Source organism: Neophocaena asiaeorientalis, unplaced genomic scaffold (assembly GCF_003031525.2).
Source record: "Neophocaena asiaeorientalis asiaeorientalis breed wild unplaced genomic scaffold, Neophocaena_asiaeorientalis_V1.1 scaffold134, whole genome shotgun sequence".
In the NCBI taxonomy this organism is placed as follows: Eukaryota; Metazoa; Chordata; class Mammalia; order Artiodactyla; family Phocoenidae; genus Neophocaena; species Neophocaena asiaeorientalis.
This window is the reverse complement of record NW_020185339.1, coordinates 32,097,499-32,112,046: the sequence shown is the minus strand read 5'-3', so window position 1 is coordinate 32,112,046 and position 14,548 is coordinate 32,097,499. Positions and strand designations below refer to the sequence as shown.

General features: G+C 40.0%; 1 protein-coding gene across 2 annotated transcripts in view; it reads left to right on the top strand.

Moving 5' to 3' along the window:
* ANO6 (anoctamin 6) overlaps window positions 1-14,548 on the top strand; it is a 207,029-nt gene that overhangs the window by 147,620 nt on the left and 44,861 nt on the right. For both annotated transcript variants that reach the window (XM_024736791.1, XM_024736790.1), the window contains 2 exons: window positions 4,487-4,592; window positions 8,696-8,756. In XM_024736791.1, the coding sequence (XP_024592559.1) occupies window positions 4,487-4,592; window positions 8,696-8,756 (167 nt within the window). The remainder of the gene's footprint in view (window positions 1-4,486; window positions 4,593-8,695; window positions 8,757-14,548) is intronic.

Genomic DNA, 14,548 nt, shown 5'->3' with positions numbered 1-14,548 from the left:
CGTGAGTCTGTTTCTGTTTTGTAAATAAGTTCATTTGTATCATTTCTTTTTAGATTCCATATATAAGGGGTATCATACGACATTTCTCTTTCTCTGAATTACTTAGTATGACAATCTCTAGGTCCATCCATGTTGCTGCAAATGGCATTATTTCATTCTTTTTAATGGCTAAGTAATATTCCATTGTGTGTATGCACCCACATCTTCTTCATCCGTTCCTCTGTCAGTGGACATTTAGGTTGCTTCCATGTCTTGGCTATCGTAAACAGCGCTACAGTGAACACTGGGGTGCGTGTATCCTTTTGGACCATGTTTTTCTCTGGATATATGCCCAAAAGACCCCAAATAGCCAAGGCAATCTTGAGAAAGAAAAATAGAGCTGGAAGAATCAGGCTCCCTGGCTTCACACTGTACTACAAAGCTATAGCCATCAAACCAGTAGGGTACTGGCACAAAAATAGAAATATAGATCAATGGAACAGGATGGAAAGCCCAGAAATAAACCCACACACCTGTGGTCAATTTATCTATGACAAAGGAGGCAAGACTACATAATGGTGGAAAGACAGTCTCTTCAACAAATGGTGCTGGGAAAACTGGACAGCTACATATTAAAAAAAAAATGAAATTAGATCATTCTTTAACACCATACACAAACATAAAATGGATTAAAGACCTAAATGTGAGACAAGACACTATAAAACTCCTAGAGGAAAATATAGGCAGAACACTCTCTGACGTAAATCGCAGCAAGATCTTTTTTGATCTGTCTCCCAAAATAATGGAAATAAAAACAAACAAATGGGACCTAATTAAACTGTCCTTCCTTTTTTTATTTATTTTTATTTTTTTTTTGCGGTACGCGGGCCTCTCACTGCTGTGGCCTCTCCCGCTGCGGAGCACAGGCTCCGGACGCGCAGGCTCAGCGGCCGTGGCTCACGGGCCCAGCCACTCCGCGGCATGTGGGATCCTCCCGGACCGGGGCACGATCCCGCGTCCCCTGCATCGGCAGGCGGACTCCCAACCACTGCGCCACCAGGGAAGCCCTGTCCTTCCTTTTTTGAAGAATAGTTCTGCTGGATATAGAATTCTTGATTGACAGTCTTTTCCTTTAGCACTTTGGTGATATCATCCCACTCCCTTCTGGCTTCCATGGTTTCTGATTAGAAATCAACTGCTTATCTTACTGAGGAGTCTTAGTATATGTTGAGTCACTTTTCTCTTTCTGCTGTCAAAATTCTCTCTTCTTGTCTTTTGACACACTGAGTCTGATGTGCCTATGTTTGGATATCTCTAAGTTTATACTACTTGGAGGTTGTTGAGCTTCTTGGATGTACAAATTAATGTTTTCATCAAATTTGGGAAGTTTTTCAGCCATTATTTCTTCACATATTGTTTCCGCCCCTTTCTTTCCCTCCTTCCTTCTGGCACTCCTATTATGTGTATTGTTGATGGTGTCCCACCCATCTCTTGAGGCTGTGTTCATTTTTTGTCATTCCTTTTTCTTTGTGTTTCTCAGACTGGATAATCTCAATAGACATAGTTTTAAGTTAGCTGACTTTCTCTTCAGCCAGTTCATATCTGCAGAGGAACTTCTCTAGTGAAGTTTTCATTTTAGTCATTATTGGTCTTTTAAATAATTTTTATCTATTGATATTCTCTGTACAATGAGATGGTCACATACTTTAATTCGTTAAGCATGGTTTCTATTTTTTTTTTTTTTTTTGCGGTACACGGGCCTCTCACTGTTGTGGCCTCTCCCGTTGCAGAGCAACAGGCTCCGGACACGCAGGCTCAGCAGCCACGGCTCACGGGCCTAGCCGCTCCACGGCATGTGGGGTCTTCCCGGACCAGGGTATGAACCCGTATCCCCTGCGTCGGCAGGCAGACTCTCAACCACTGCGCCACCAGGGAAGCCCTCTGTTAGTTCTTTAGCATATGTATAATTGCTTATTTATGTCTTTGTCTAGTAATTTCAGTGTCTGGACATCCTCAGGGAGTTTCTATTGACTTCTTTTTTACCCTGTGTTACGGCCACACTTTTCTGTTTCTTTGTGTATCTTGTAATTTTCTGTTGAAAACTGGGCATTTAAAATATCGTGGCAGATCTGGAAACCAGATTTTTCCCCTCCTCAGGGTTTGTTGTTGCTTCTGTTGTCATTGCTGTGCTGCTGCTATTTATTTAGTTATTTTCCTGAGCAAATTCTGTAAAGTCTGTATTCTTTATCGTGCATAGCCATGAGATCTGTGTACAAAAGCTTAGTTGTCAGCTAATGATTGGACAGTGATTTCTTTAAATACTTGGAACCAATCATTTTTTTGAGCCTTTGCTGAGTGGCTCTGTGTTTGTGTGTTGGGGAATGCCTTCAGCACTCCAGCAGGCAGTTAGCAGCTCTTCCTTAGCCTTTACTTCTTGCTTATGCAGAACCTCAAGGTCAGCCAGAGTTGAGAGATTAAGGTTTTCTCAGGACTTTGCTGGTCACACGCACTGCCTACAATTCTAGGAATTTGTTGGAGCTTTTTAACCCTATCCCCACCCCCAGAACATCTCATTACGCAGTTTTTCCTTCTAAGTTTTCTAATCAGCATCTTGTTAGTCTCTGTTGGTGTCACTGCCTCAGGCAATTGTAATGTTAAATAATTCCTGCTAATTACTTTCCACAGACACTCTGGGGATAGGGCTATTTGCACAGCATGAGCTTGAGATAGGTCAAATAGTGACAACTCTCTGGGGATGGGTTTTTTGGTAACTTCAAACCACGTCTGCCCCTTCAGTGGCTGCTAGGCTACCTTGGTTGTGAGACTGTTGGTTTTAAAGGCCACCATGAAGCTGAGGTTATGGGGATGGCAATAAGTCAAGTTAAAGTGCCCCAAATTTTATGGAAAAGATTCAGCTATTTTTCCTCAAATAAGCACCCCTCAATTAAGACTTTGTTTAATTTCCACAGTTCTGCAGAGGTTAATTTTGACAGATTTTGCCAGTGTCTTTGCTTTATAGAGGAGCAAGTTTTCCAAGATCTTTACTCAGATATTCTAGAAGTGTTTCTCTTGCCCAGTTATTTTTTACTGAGTTATTTGCAGGGCCAACTAATTCTGCAACTCCGGTCCCATTCATGTAAGAGTCCATCTGCATGGCTTCTCCTAGAGTGAGCAGTGTGTAACCTGTTGTTAGTTTGTTGGTTTTTTCTTATTAATTTGTAGTAGTTTTAAAAATACTCCTGCGAGTAGTCCTTTGTCATTTTTACGTGTTGCAAAACTTCTACCAGTCTGTGACAATCTTTTTTCCCTCTCTTTATGGTGTTTTAATGAAGTTCTTACTTTTAAAAGATTTTGAATGTATTAATATTTTCCTTTATGATTTAAGCTTTTTGTCTCATTAGTAGAATTTTTCCCTACCCCAAAGTTATCTAGATAGTCTTTTTAATTTAATTTTCATTTTTTAAAAATAAGTTGGTACTATTTCATTTTTATTTTCCACCTGGAATTGATTTGTATATGATAGGATTTTGTGGTTCAACTTCACCTTTTTCTGTGATATTCCATTGCAGCAGCCCTATTTATTCGAACATCAGTTCTTACCTTACTAATTTGCTGGGCCTACCCTGCATGTTATACATCAGTTTTGGTGTATACAGAGGTCTCTTTCTGAACTCTTTATCTTGCTCTCTTGCTCAGTTTTTCTTAACCTATCCCAGTAGCACCTTGCTCTTTAGGAGATGTCTTGAGTGTTCTGAGGCTCTGCTCTTCTATTCAGTTTACAGCTCATATAAAGGAGAAATAACATCTTCAAGTATTGATTCTTCTAAATTGTGAACATGATAATGTACCCAATTTATATAGGTTCTTTACTCTTCCAGAACAGTTTTATCGTTTTCTCCATATAAATTTCATACATTTTGAATTAGATTTTTATACCTAGACTCTTCATATTTTTTAAGCTATTGAAAAATGGTGTTTTAAAAACTCTTGCAGGTCTTTAGAGACACGGTTTCTTTTGGTGGCCCTATATATATTATGTATACTGATTTTGTGTCCAGAAAACTTACTAAACTCATTTATTCTCACAATTTATCTGCAGGTTTTATTAGTTGTCCATATAAACAATTATGTAATCTGTTAGTGATAGGAGTTTTCTTCCTTTGCCATTCCTCCTATCTTTGTTTTTCTTGTTCGTTTGTTTGTTTTTACTTACTGTGCTGGCAAGGACCTCCACTGAAAAGAAGGGACGATAGCAGGACCCATCATCTTGTTTCTGATGCAAAGGAAATACTTTCACCATTTTACTATTAAGTAGAATGGTTTTTTATAGGTTTTATATAGCAAGATTTTATCAGGTTAATGAAGTTCATTTCCATTCCTAGTTTCATAAGAATTTAGTTTAGTTTTCTTATCATGAATGGATGTTGGATTTTATCATGCTGGTAGAAAGAAAGTCCTGTTCATTAAATTTTTTTTAAATTAAATTTTATTTTTCTCTTTCCTTTAGCAAAGAAGTTTGTGATCCTGATATTGGCGGCAAGATCATAATGTGCCCTCAGTGTGATAAGCTTTGTCCATTCTGGAAACTCAATATTACTTGCGAGTCCTCAAAGGTATTTTTTTTCCCCAAACATTTACAAGCAATGAAAGATGTTTTTTCTTCTAAAAATTTTAGTACAACATCGTGATTATAATTTTTCCCTCTGAGGAATTTAGAAAGGTAGTTGTCAACTAAATCTTCGTTTTGAAAGATAGATATAAAATGCATGTGTTTATTCCTTGTTTACAAATAATAAATTGAAATTAAAAGCCTTATCTAAAATCTCCTGAAGGGTCAGTGAGGAACTGTGGAATTGAAACTAATTTAAGTATTTCAGGTAATCAAAGCAGAAATCTCAAACCTGGCTTATCTCATAAATACTAGTTAATAGGTTTAATATTAGAAGTATTTTCCTTAATTCGAGTGAATGGAAACCTGAAGTCTGTACTTGTGTTTTCCCGCTTTGAAAGTGTGCTGAAACTCTGCTTGGATTTTTAAAGACCTTGCTGGTCAGATTTAGACTGTATTTATAAAAATGCATAAGAAAGGTTTTGTCTACAAATGGTAACAGCTATTCACTTTGTCTCAAAACATTCCCATAAAACACATCTGGTTCCCCTTATACATGCAGATGATCTTGAGCTATATGACTTCTTAAAATCCAGGAGGTTTAGGAAGAACACTGAGACTGGAGAGAGCTTACTGAAAGGCATGCCAGAAACGCTAGACAGGAAGAAAGATGGTCTGCTTGCTTCAGAGAGTTTTCCTGACAACTTTGATGTTTGTAGTAGTCTCCATTGTCTTGATCTTTCCTCTGTCCCCTAGTTCTGCCATGAAAGTTTAGGAATCTTTATATGACCTTAGAACATTCTGATCTACTCCGTGTAAGTCTTATTTTAACTGAATACGCTGCTAAGATAGTGATGCCACTTTACAGTCTATACTTTGCAAAGTTCTTGTAACTGTATCATTACTTGACACACAAAACAGCACTGTGAGACAGGCAGAACAGGTGTTACGTCCATTTTACAGATTTAAACACTGAGGCTCTGAGAGATTAAATGATTTGCTCAAGATCACCCGCCTAGTAACTGACAAAGCCAGAAAATGATAGCAAATCTGGCTTCCTTGCTATTACCATGTTCTTCAGTGGCTGACTGTAGTGCCAGGCACTCCATTCTCAAACTGAACTCTGTGTTTAGAAAATTGTTCCACCCCTTAATTAAGGTGATTGCAGGGTATTGTCAACACATGGATTTCTACACTTAATTTATGAATTAAAATACATTTCATTTCCCACCCCCCCCCAACCAACACGAGTTCTAGACTATAAATATCTATCATAGATCACTCAAAGTAAAAGACTTGGAGCTAGTAAGAGAGAGAATCTGCCTTCCAGTGATGTTGACTCATAAAGGTCACTAGTTAGTGTATATCCCCAGGCACTGGATTTAAGGCAAGTGCCAACGATAATACCAGAGGCAAACTGCACTCCACAGAGTACAAATGGAAATTCCATTTTCCTTAAGAAATTATTTTTCACACACCCAACCCGCATCCCTTTTCTCATATCTTCTGCCCCACCTAGCCATCCTTAAGCACATGACTTTCAAATATGTCCCTGTGTACATTTTTTTTCCATTGTTTTGGAAAAAAATGAATCATTCTCTTCCAGTTTCCCCAAAAAATCCCTTGAGTCTTGTCAGAGTGATTCACAAAGGGAGGGAAGCATATAAAAGAATATGAGTAAAAGAATGAAATGAAAAACTAAGGTAAAAAAGGAGAAAAAGAGAAGCACCTTTTCATGCTTCTCTGCTTATTGGTTAATTCAGTCATTTCTTCAATTATACATTTTTATATTCATTTCTTTCCTTTTGGAAAGAGATGGCTTATTCACTAATTGACATGTATGCCAGAATTGTTAACAAATTAGAAATAGAAATAGAAAATCAGGATCAAGGAAATGAAGAAACAGTTATGGAAGTAATCAGGATTAGTACTGTTCTTGTGACTGAGGATTAAATAAAGTTCTTAGCTTTTAGCTGGCAAGATAAAGAGGAAACATGGTTAAGGTGTAATATTTAGTTCTGTGAAATACGCTGTTATAAAATTTTGATTTTGTTCCTTTGCAGGAAGAAAGCATAGCAAATGGTCACTTTTCTAGATTCTAACTGGTTCCTCTGCTTAAAATCATCATGCCTGCGTATACAGCCCTCTCTTATTTCCTGCTCCACCTGACTAAAGCAGTATGCTGACTCGGGGCCGCTGTTAACACAGCCGTCTTTCCCTCTCTGTGCCATCCCGCCAAGCAAGCTAAGCTAAGCTTCTTACCAAGAAAGCTCTTTGCTTATCTTCTTCCCTACTTCCTGCTTCCATGTTGCTCCTGGGTCACGGAGAGCAGAGAGGCCAGGCAGCCGTATTCTTCTTTCTCTCAGTTCCTTGATCCTTACACAAGTGGCAAAAATGGTAACTTCCTCCAAGCCACCTAACTCCCTCTCATAAGAGTGCAAGGCACATCTCTCGTCTTGAGCTGGGCAGCTGGGCTGAGCTTGGCATTAGCAGTAAACTTGCTTTTTCTTGCTGCTCCTTTTTTTTTCCCCCTCTAACATTGACAGATGTGCTTCCAGTGGCTTTTTCTCAGCATAATAGGATTTTCTCTTTCTGGAGTGAGGGTGGAGGTGTCAGGGCAGATAGGGAGGTATCAAATAATAGAGAGAGGTTTGCATTGATTCCTAGAAGAGTAACATTGGATAGAATCTTCCAGAATAACATTATAACACGCAGAAATATTTCTCTTAGGGCTTTTCCTGCAATAATTTTCAATAAGGGATAAGGTATGACATTAAAAGACAGCTTGGAAGAGATGGTTCCATAAGAGTCAAAGCTAAAAGACTTGAAATCATGTTCCATAGAATCCCAGGAGTAGAGGAATAAATAGGTGGGGAGCATTGTTCCCCAGATGGATCACTCATTTATTAATTTTGTCTTCCTTGAGCTGGATTTTTGAGAGGAGTAATTGAAAGACAGTTCGGGACTATGCTTTCCGCTCAGGGTATATATGGATGATTGAGGACATCTATATGCTTTGGAAAAAGGATATATAAGAAGATGGGTGGGTGGTTATTATTTTACAAAAATAACATAACATACTTTTATGTAGATGAAAGTTTACTCATTTTATATCAGTATAAAGGGCAACATAGAAAGAACCTTTAAAAAAGTTGAGTTTTTCTGAGAAGCAGATTTGAATTTTCTTTGGCACTGGAAAGTTTGCTATTCATTCATTTATTTATTTTTAGCCTATAGCTTCCTTTTCTACCATGTCTTCTTTACTTTTCGTAAGATCTGTTATAAAGTTGATATTATGTTTGCCACTTTTTCCACTAACTTAATAGACCTTTTTTAGGAGATATAACAATGCTCACTAATGAAAAATTGGTAACTAATTGGAAGATCTTCCAGGAATTCATAGAGGGAGATAGACTATTTTTATACTAGCAAAAAGGGGAAACTTAGCAGAACTAGTAAATCGAGTATGTCATGTATTCCTTCATGATCATTGTACCCTTTGTAACGTCAGCAAAAGCATCTGTGCCTCCTTATCCTAAAGGAAGCTTCCATCAGCGATGGTAGAAAAGTCATCATTGGATTTGAGGAAACAGAGCTGTCTCCTGGGGGAGAGCCATCTCAAAGTAAACCCCAGCTTTGTGCTTCTCTTAACAAGAAATGCAGGAATTCAGGAACTTGCCCTCTGACGAGGGTTGGATAATCAGATGCAAATCATAAATCTAAAAGTTGTTTGGAGTTCATTGTATTCTTAGGGCCATTCTATTTCCTCAAATTCACTGTCACAGTCCATAAAAAGAGGCTGTTATTCAAAAGTATGTTAGAAGCTTTCAACAGCGTGGGATCTTAGCAGCTGAGCCTATTTCTTTATCATGATATGGAAAGATTCCATTGGAAAATGTACTCTGGTAAATACAGCAGAGGCTGTTTGCTTTCAAGAGAATAAGAAATCTCATCTGTAAGTATGTAGTAGATACAGTGATTGTCAAACTAGTTAACAGCTTTAAAAGAAATTCCCAAAGTGTAGCATATACAAAGCAGTTCATATTTGCTGAATCCTAGTAAGTGAAGAACATGAATTCATGTACATGTTATTATTGTATTTTCCAGAAATTGTGCCTCTTTGACAGTTTTGGAACCCTAGTCTTTGCAGTATTTATGGGGGTATGGGGTAAGTTATGTCCATTTTTTTCAGTTTCCTTTTGCCTCTTAACTAAAAACAAACAAACAAAAACCTTAAGATCATACAAGTACCGAACTAAATAGCATTATATGGTTTTATATAGGCGATTAAGGTAACCCACTTTTAGTCCCTTGGATTGCCCAAACTTCCTCTCCCCCCAGACTCCATTTATAATTCTTAAGGACATTGTATCAATTACTGCATTAAAAAACTACCTCAAAATGTAGTGGCTTAAAACACAGGTTTATTGTTTCTCATGATTCTCTGCGTCAGCTGGGAGATTCTCCAGGCATAGTTCGCCAGGAGGGGTTGGTCTGTGGGGCTCAGCTGGGCTACCTCCTCTGGGTCTACATGGTGTCCCATCCTCCAGTGGGCTGGCCCAGGATTCTTCACATGGAAGTTTAGGGTTCCAAAGAGAAGCAAGACAGGAGACGCGCACTCCAGGCATTTTTTAAGCCTGTGTTTGCATCAAGTTTGCAAATGTTCCATCAACCAAAGCAAGTCATGGTCAACCCAACAACAATGTGAGGAGGTGGGAGGACTGCTCAAGGGCTGGATACACAGGGGCATGATTCACTGGGAACCATTATTGTAATAAGCCTTATAGCTGTGATCCAACCTGACTTTCAAGGGTTTGGGGTTCGGGAAAAGCAGCAACACAAGGATTACAGGTAAGCTTTCTTCTTTATACAATTCTATATGGGTATGTGCTGCTACTCTTATAATAGTAACATTCTGTTTAATAAATAGAACAGATATGATCCTAAAGAATATAATTTGTATATAGAAGCTTTAATACTATATATTATTTATTTTGAATAGCCTCATTAATGTAATGAGGCAATTATCATTTTATTTAAATACAGACTTTCACATGTTTAATTGATGTAACTGTTCTACCATAGAAGAAAAGATGTACACTCTCCAAGATAAATGCATTTCCAATTTCATTGTGTAAGTCAAGGGGGAAATAGTGTTCAGGGTATAGATAGTTGGGGGAAGAAACAGAACCAAGTCTTTTATTTTGGAGAAGACAACACATCAACACATGCAACTCACGTATAGATACAGCTGTTTACAGGTGTCCTCGGTGGTATTTCTCTTTTGCAGTGGTTGTGCCTATGAAGGGTCCCCAAATGAATCACAGAACAGACAGGCCAATTATTTTGGACACTTTTAAGAGGTATTAGTTGCCACTGCTGCATAAACTCTAAGGAGGCCAAACTTACCTAATAAGTCATTCTGTCGTTCAGACATTTAGCATGTTTTGGCTGGAGACCAAACACTAGCTAATATTTGACACATGGGAGACTAAAGATCAAAGTCATATATTAAGATTCTCTATACTCCTCCACTGTAAAATAATTTTTTTTTTTTTTTTTTTTTTTTAATCCCCGGTAAGAGGGTGGGTGCCCAACACTTGGGTGGGTTCACTTTTAACTATTGCCTAAACCTCAGTCTCAGCACTGGTTCATAATCTATAAAATTCTAACACATCTATTGAACTCCATATACTAATGGATGCTGAGAGCCCTAATTAAAAGAGACTTTTAAAATAAAGCAAAAAAATACTAACTTTGGCACTGGAAAGAAGAACTTCAAGGTCCCTAGCCCACCCTGCTTTCTGTGATCATTAACTATACCATGTTTATAGAACTGACAGGCATATTGAGCTGCTGCTTTTATTTCATCAGATTGTAGAATGCAGAAAACATTTCAGCCCTGCTCGTAGCACCATATATGTATCTTTAAGGATATGTATGTATGATGAAGTCTTTATTTTAAATGCCTGATATTGCTTTTCTTGTTACCTCTGCCTTATGAGAACTACTGCTGTGAACCTCATTACAGAAAGCCTGAGATTGCAGAACTGAAGTTTTTTCATATCACCATCATCATATTCCTGCAGCATCTCCTTTGTGCCCAGATGTATGTGGCAGAGTATTCTTCTGCTCCCTAGAAATTTGAGGGTAGAAAACCTTTTATAATAAATATAGCACAAATCATGGACTTACTTGAAAAATATCCCCCCTTGTAGGCCAAAGCATTCCATCTACTCACACTGACTCCTAAAGTCCTAAACACCAACTAACCACGATTGAAGTAAAGGTTCTGAACGTATCCTCCCTCCCCATTCCTTGTTGTTTCTTACCTACTTCTGTCTAATGCTCCCTGCCAGCCTTTCGGCTGCATGACTGCAATTTCTAATTTTCACCTTTGAGTTCTAGGCTGGGCCTAGAGATTTACCAGACCACTGGCTCATAAGGAGGAGTGGAGGGATTTCAGGAAGCCTTCACCCTAACTAGCTGCACTTGGAGATCAGAAAATGACTCTTGCGACTGTTAGTTTGAGGTCTCTGCTTCTCCAGCTGCATCCATACCAGCAAAATAACAGTGTCTATAACCACCCTTGCTTCCATTCAGCTGCATTTCTGATTTAAGTGACACAGAGATGCATATGATGGGCATTTTTTTTTTTCTTTTTGCGGTACACGGGCCTCTCACTGTTGTGGCCTCTTCCGTTGCGGAGCACAGGCTCCGGACGCGCAGGCTCAGTGGCCATGGCTCACGGGCCCAGCCGCTCCGCGGCATGTGGGATCTTGCCAGACCAGGGCACGAACCCGTGTCCCCTGCATTGGCAGGCGGACTCTCAACCACCGCGCCACCAAGGAAGCCCCTGATGGGCATTTTTAAAACCACATTTGGAACCCTAACTGCAAGAGAATTTAAGAAATGTATTTTCTTTTTTAAGGATTATAATTTTTTTAATTTATTCAAGTATAGTTGATTTACAATGTTATGCTACTTTCTGCTATACAGCAAAGTGATTTTTAATATTCTTTTCCATTATGGTTCATCACAGGACATTGAATATAGTTCCCTGTGCTATACAGTACAACCTTGTTGTTTTTCCTGAGAAATGTATTTTCAATCTTGTAGTCTTTCAGTTAGGAAGTTAGAATACAGGCTGAGCAAGCTCATCTGCCTTGTCTGCCTTTGTGAGTGAAGAGGTCTGACTAGTTTCAAGGCCCAATAAAATGTCTCAGCCCTTCAGCAGCAAACTCTTAAGGCAACCAGAATGCTCCCATCTACCAGGGTGTGCCTTGTCCTTAGACACTGCTGGATACAACCACCAATGCTGTGTATTGGGAATCTTCTTCATCTGATGCATATTTTCTTTAGCTGTTTAATGTCCTGATTAAGAGAACAAGCTGGTTTTGATTTCCAAGGTCCTAGGCAGCCTTCTCTCTTATTATATATTCGTAAAGGAGTCCTGTCTCTCACCAGTCAACTAGAACTGCCTGGTGTGTGGTTTGCCAGAGAATATAAGTGCGGAGTTCCCCACTGGAGTCCGACCAGTTGTTTTATTGCAGGAAGAGAGAGCAAAAGGTACAGAACAGGAAATTCCTGTCCGGCGTCATGCACAGTCACCCCAGGTCCCGGTGCTTTCACTCTGGGACACACAGCACTGTGAGTCAGCAGCCATGTAGCCCAGGAATACTCCAGAACATTGGGTGGTTATACTAGTCTCTCAGGGTCTTTCACGGACCCTGCAAAGTTCTTAGCTCTGTGAAATGAGGAACTGAGCAACTCCCACCCATTCCTACAGCTCCCAGAGTTTGTGCCCTTCAAGGTTTCGAGGATTTGCTTACCCAATCATTATTTTTCACCAGGCCATTTCTACGTTGCATGGCAGTTATATCACCTCCCACTCAGAACTCCTCAATTTCAGGATTTGGTAAGAGCAGTCATTTTACCCTTTATGTTCAAGTTCAGGGAGGAAGGGGAAGGGTACCGCTGTTCCTCCCTTATAGCACTGATTAGAATTTTTTCTCTTGCTTTTTGTGAGAAGAGTAGTTTGATTTTCATAAATCATCTCCTGTTGATACTGTTGCTAGATAGATACTGAACATATAAATGGCTGTTACACTCCCATTTTAAAGATGTGGAAAATGACAGGCAGATTAGGCAAATTACCTGAGGTCCCCAGAGACAAAAAGTGACAAGCACAGAATAAGAGTTCTGCAAATAATTTGGTTGTCATCAGTGTTTAGATCAATGACAAAATGCAATGTATAGTAATAAAGTTGTAGCAAACTTTTAGAAGGATGCAGAAATATTTATTTCATATAATTGCACTGCCTTGTGTGGGGTTCTGAAAAATGGGTTAGAAAATGATGGTTCCACATCCTTCGTCCTACCTCACCTACACAGGTATAGACTCTTCTTTCTGTAACAGGAATAAGAGAGCCCCAGCCTTCCAGCCTCATGAGATCAGTCCTGTTTCATCTATGCCTACCTGTAGGTGCCAAAACACAGACGGACTTTCATGTCTTGCATCACAAATTCTTTGAAGAATAGATACGTTTGAAGATACAAATTCGTGAAAGTAAGCTGTTTCTTTTTTTAATAAAGTGAAAAGTAATTTTCTTTACTTAGCAGAGGAGGAAATTGAGGATTTTCTTCATTGAAAATCAATAAAAATTTCAAAAACATCTGTATGTCTAATATTTCAATTAAAATGACAGAATTTAGAGGGATTACAGAAACACAAGGAAGGTATCCAAAGTGGCTTTAGAAAGCTTTTTCCAGGCTGGGCTCATAAAGAGGCTATTAATGGAAAGACACCCACTTCTTTAGGTTGGAAAGGGCCAGTGGTTTCCTCTGATGTGCAGTCCTAGTGCTTTGAGTGAGTTGTGGGGCAGGACGGTATGCGTGGTGATTCCGCAGTCTGTCTATCCTGAGTAACTCCCAGCAGTCGCGGGGCTAGAGCTGCCGCAGCCTTACCCATCACCAGTCACATTCTCATCTCAGCTCCTCCAGGCCCGCGTGACTGGTGGAGCGGCATAGCAGGGAGCAGTGGGAATCAGCTGGGCCCTCCGGGTGGATGATTCCATCCTTCAGGCGTCCCAGGTGATGGAGGTCCTGCAGTCCCCGGGATGACTTCCCACAGCACATTCATTTAGCTAATACTTATCCAAGTGCCTGCTGTGTGCTAGTGTTTCCCCTGGGAACAATACCAAATCCCTGCCCCCAAGAAGGTGACATTCTAGTGGGCATGATAAACAATAAACGCGGAAGCAAATACAGGTCAGGGTGCGTGAGTACTATACATTTTGAAGCGCGCAAGTTGAGGTCAGCATAGGGAATAAAGTGTGCCCTTGTGGACAGAATGTACACTAGCATTGGACTGATTTCATAGTTGCAGAGGGGGACACAGAGTGGAAAGAACTTCATGGGTGGAAGGGGTAAGGCAATGTTGGCAGTAGAATTCTCAAGTAAATTAAAAAGTAGGGGTCTTCTCTTTGATGGGGATGCATGGTATTTATCAAGGAGACGTGAGCCTAGGGGACTTCGGTAAGTGGGTGGCTTCCTATGTATACTGTGCCACTTCATATGCAGCCCAAGGAGAGTTGGCTCGTTCCCCCAAGCAGGGGTCTCTTTTCAGAGTATCTGCCCATGCAGCCAGCATGGGTCAGGTGGGGAGCAAGAACAGCCAGATGCAGCTTGGTCCATAGTTACCTGCTGCCCTCAAGGCTTTCCTTCCATGGATGCTTCATTTCCCCCTGGATAGAGGCAAGGGCATGAATGGCTGGGCAGGTTCTCAGTGGTGCAGGCATCGCTCTCCATACTGAACACTCACCAGCAGGGGCCCCTTGTATTGGCTATGGTCTTGGCTAGATGAGGCTATAGGGTAGCTGAGCTGTGGCACCATGCTTCCATTCCCACAAAGAGGTCTATTTTTTTTTTTTTTTTTTTTTTGGGTTGCCGGGCCCTTCC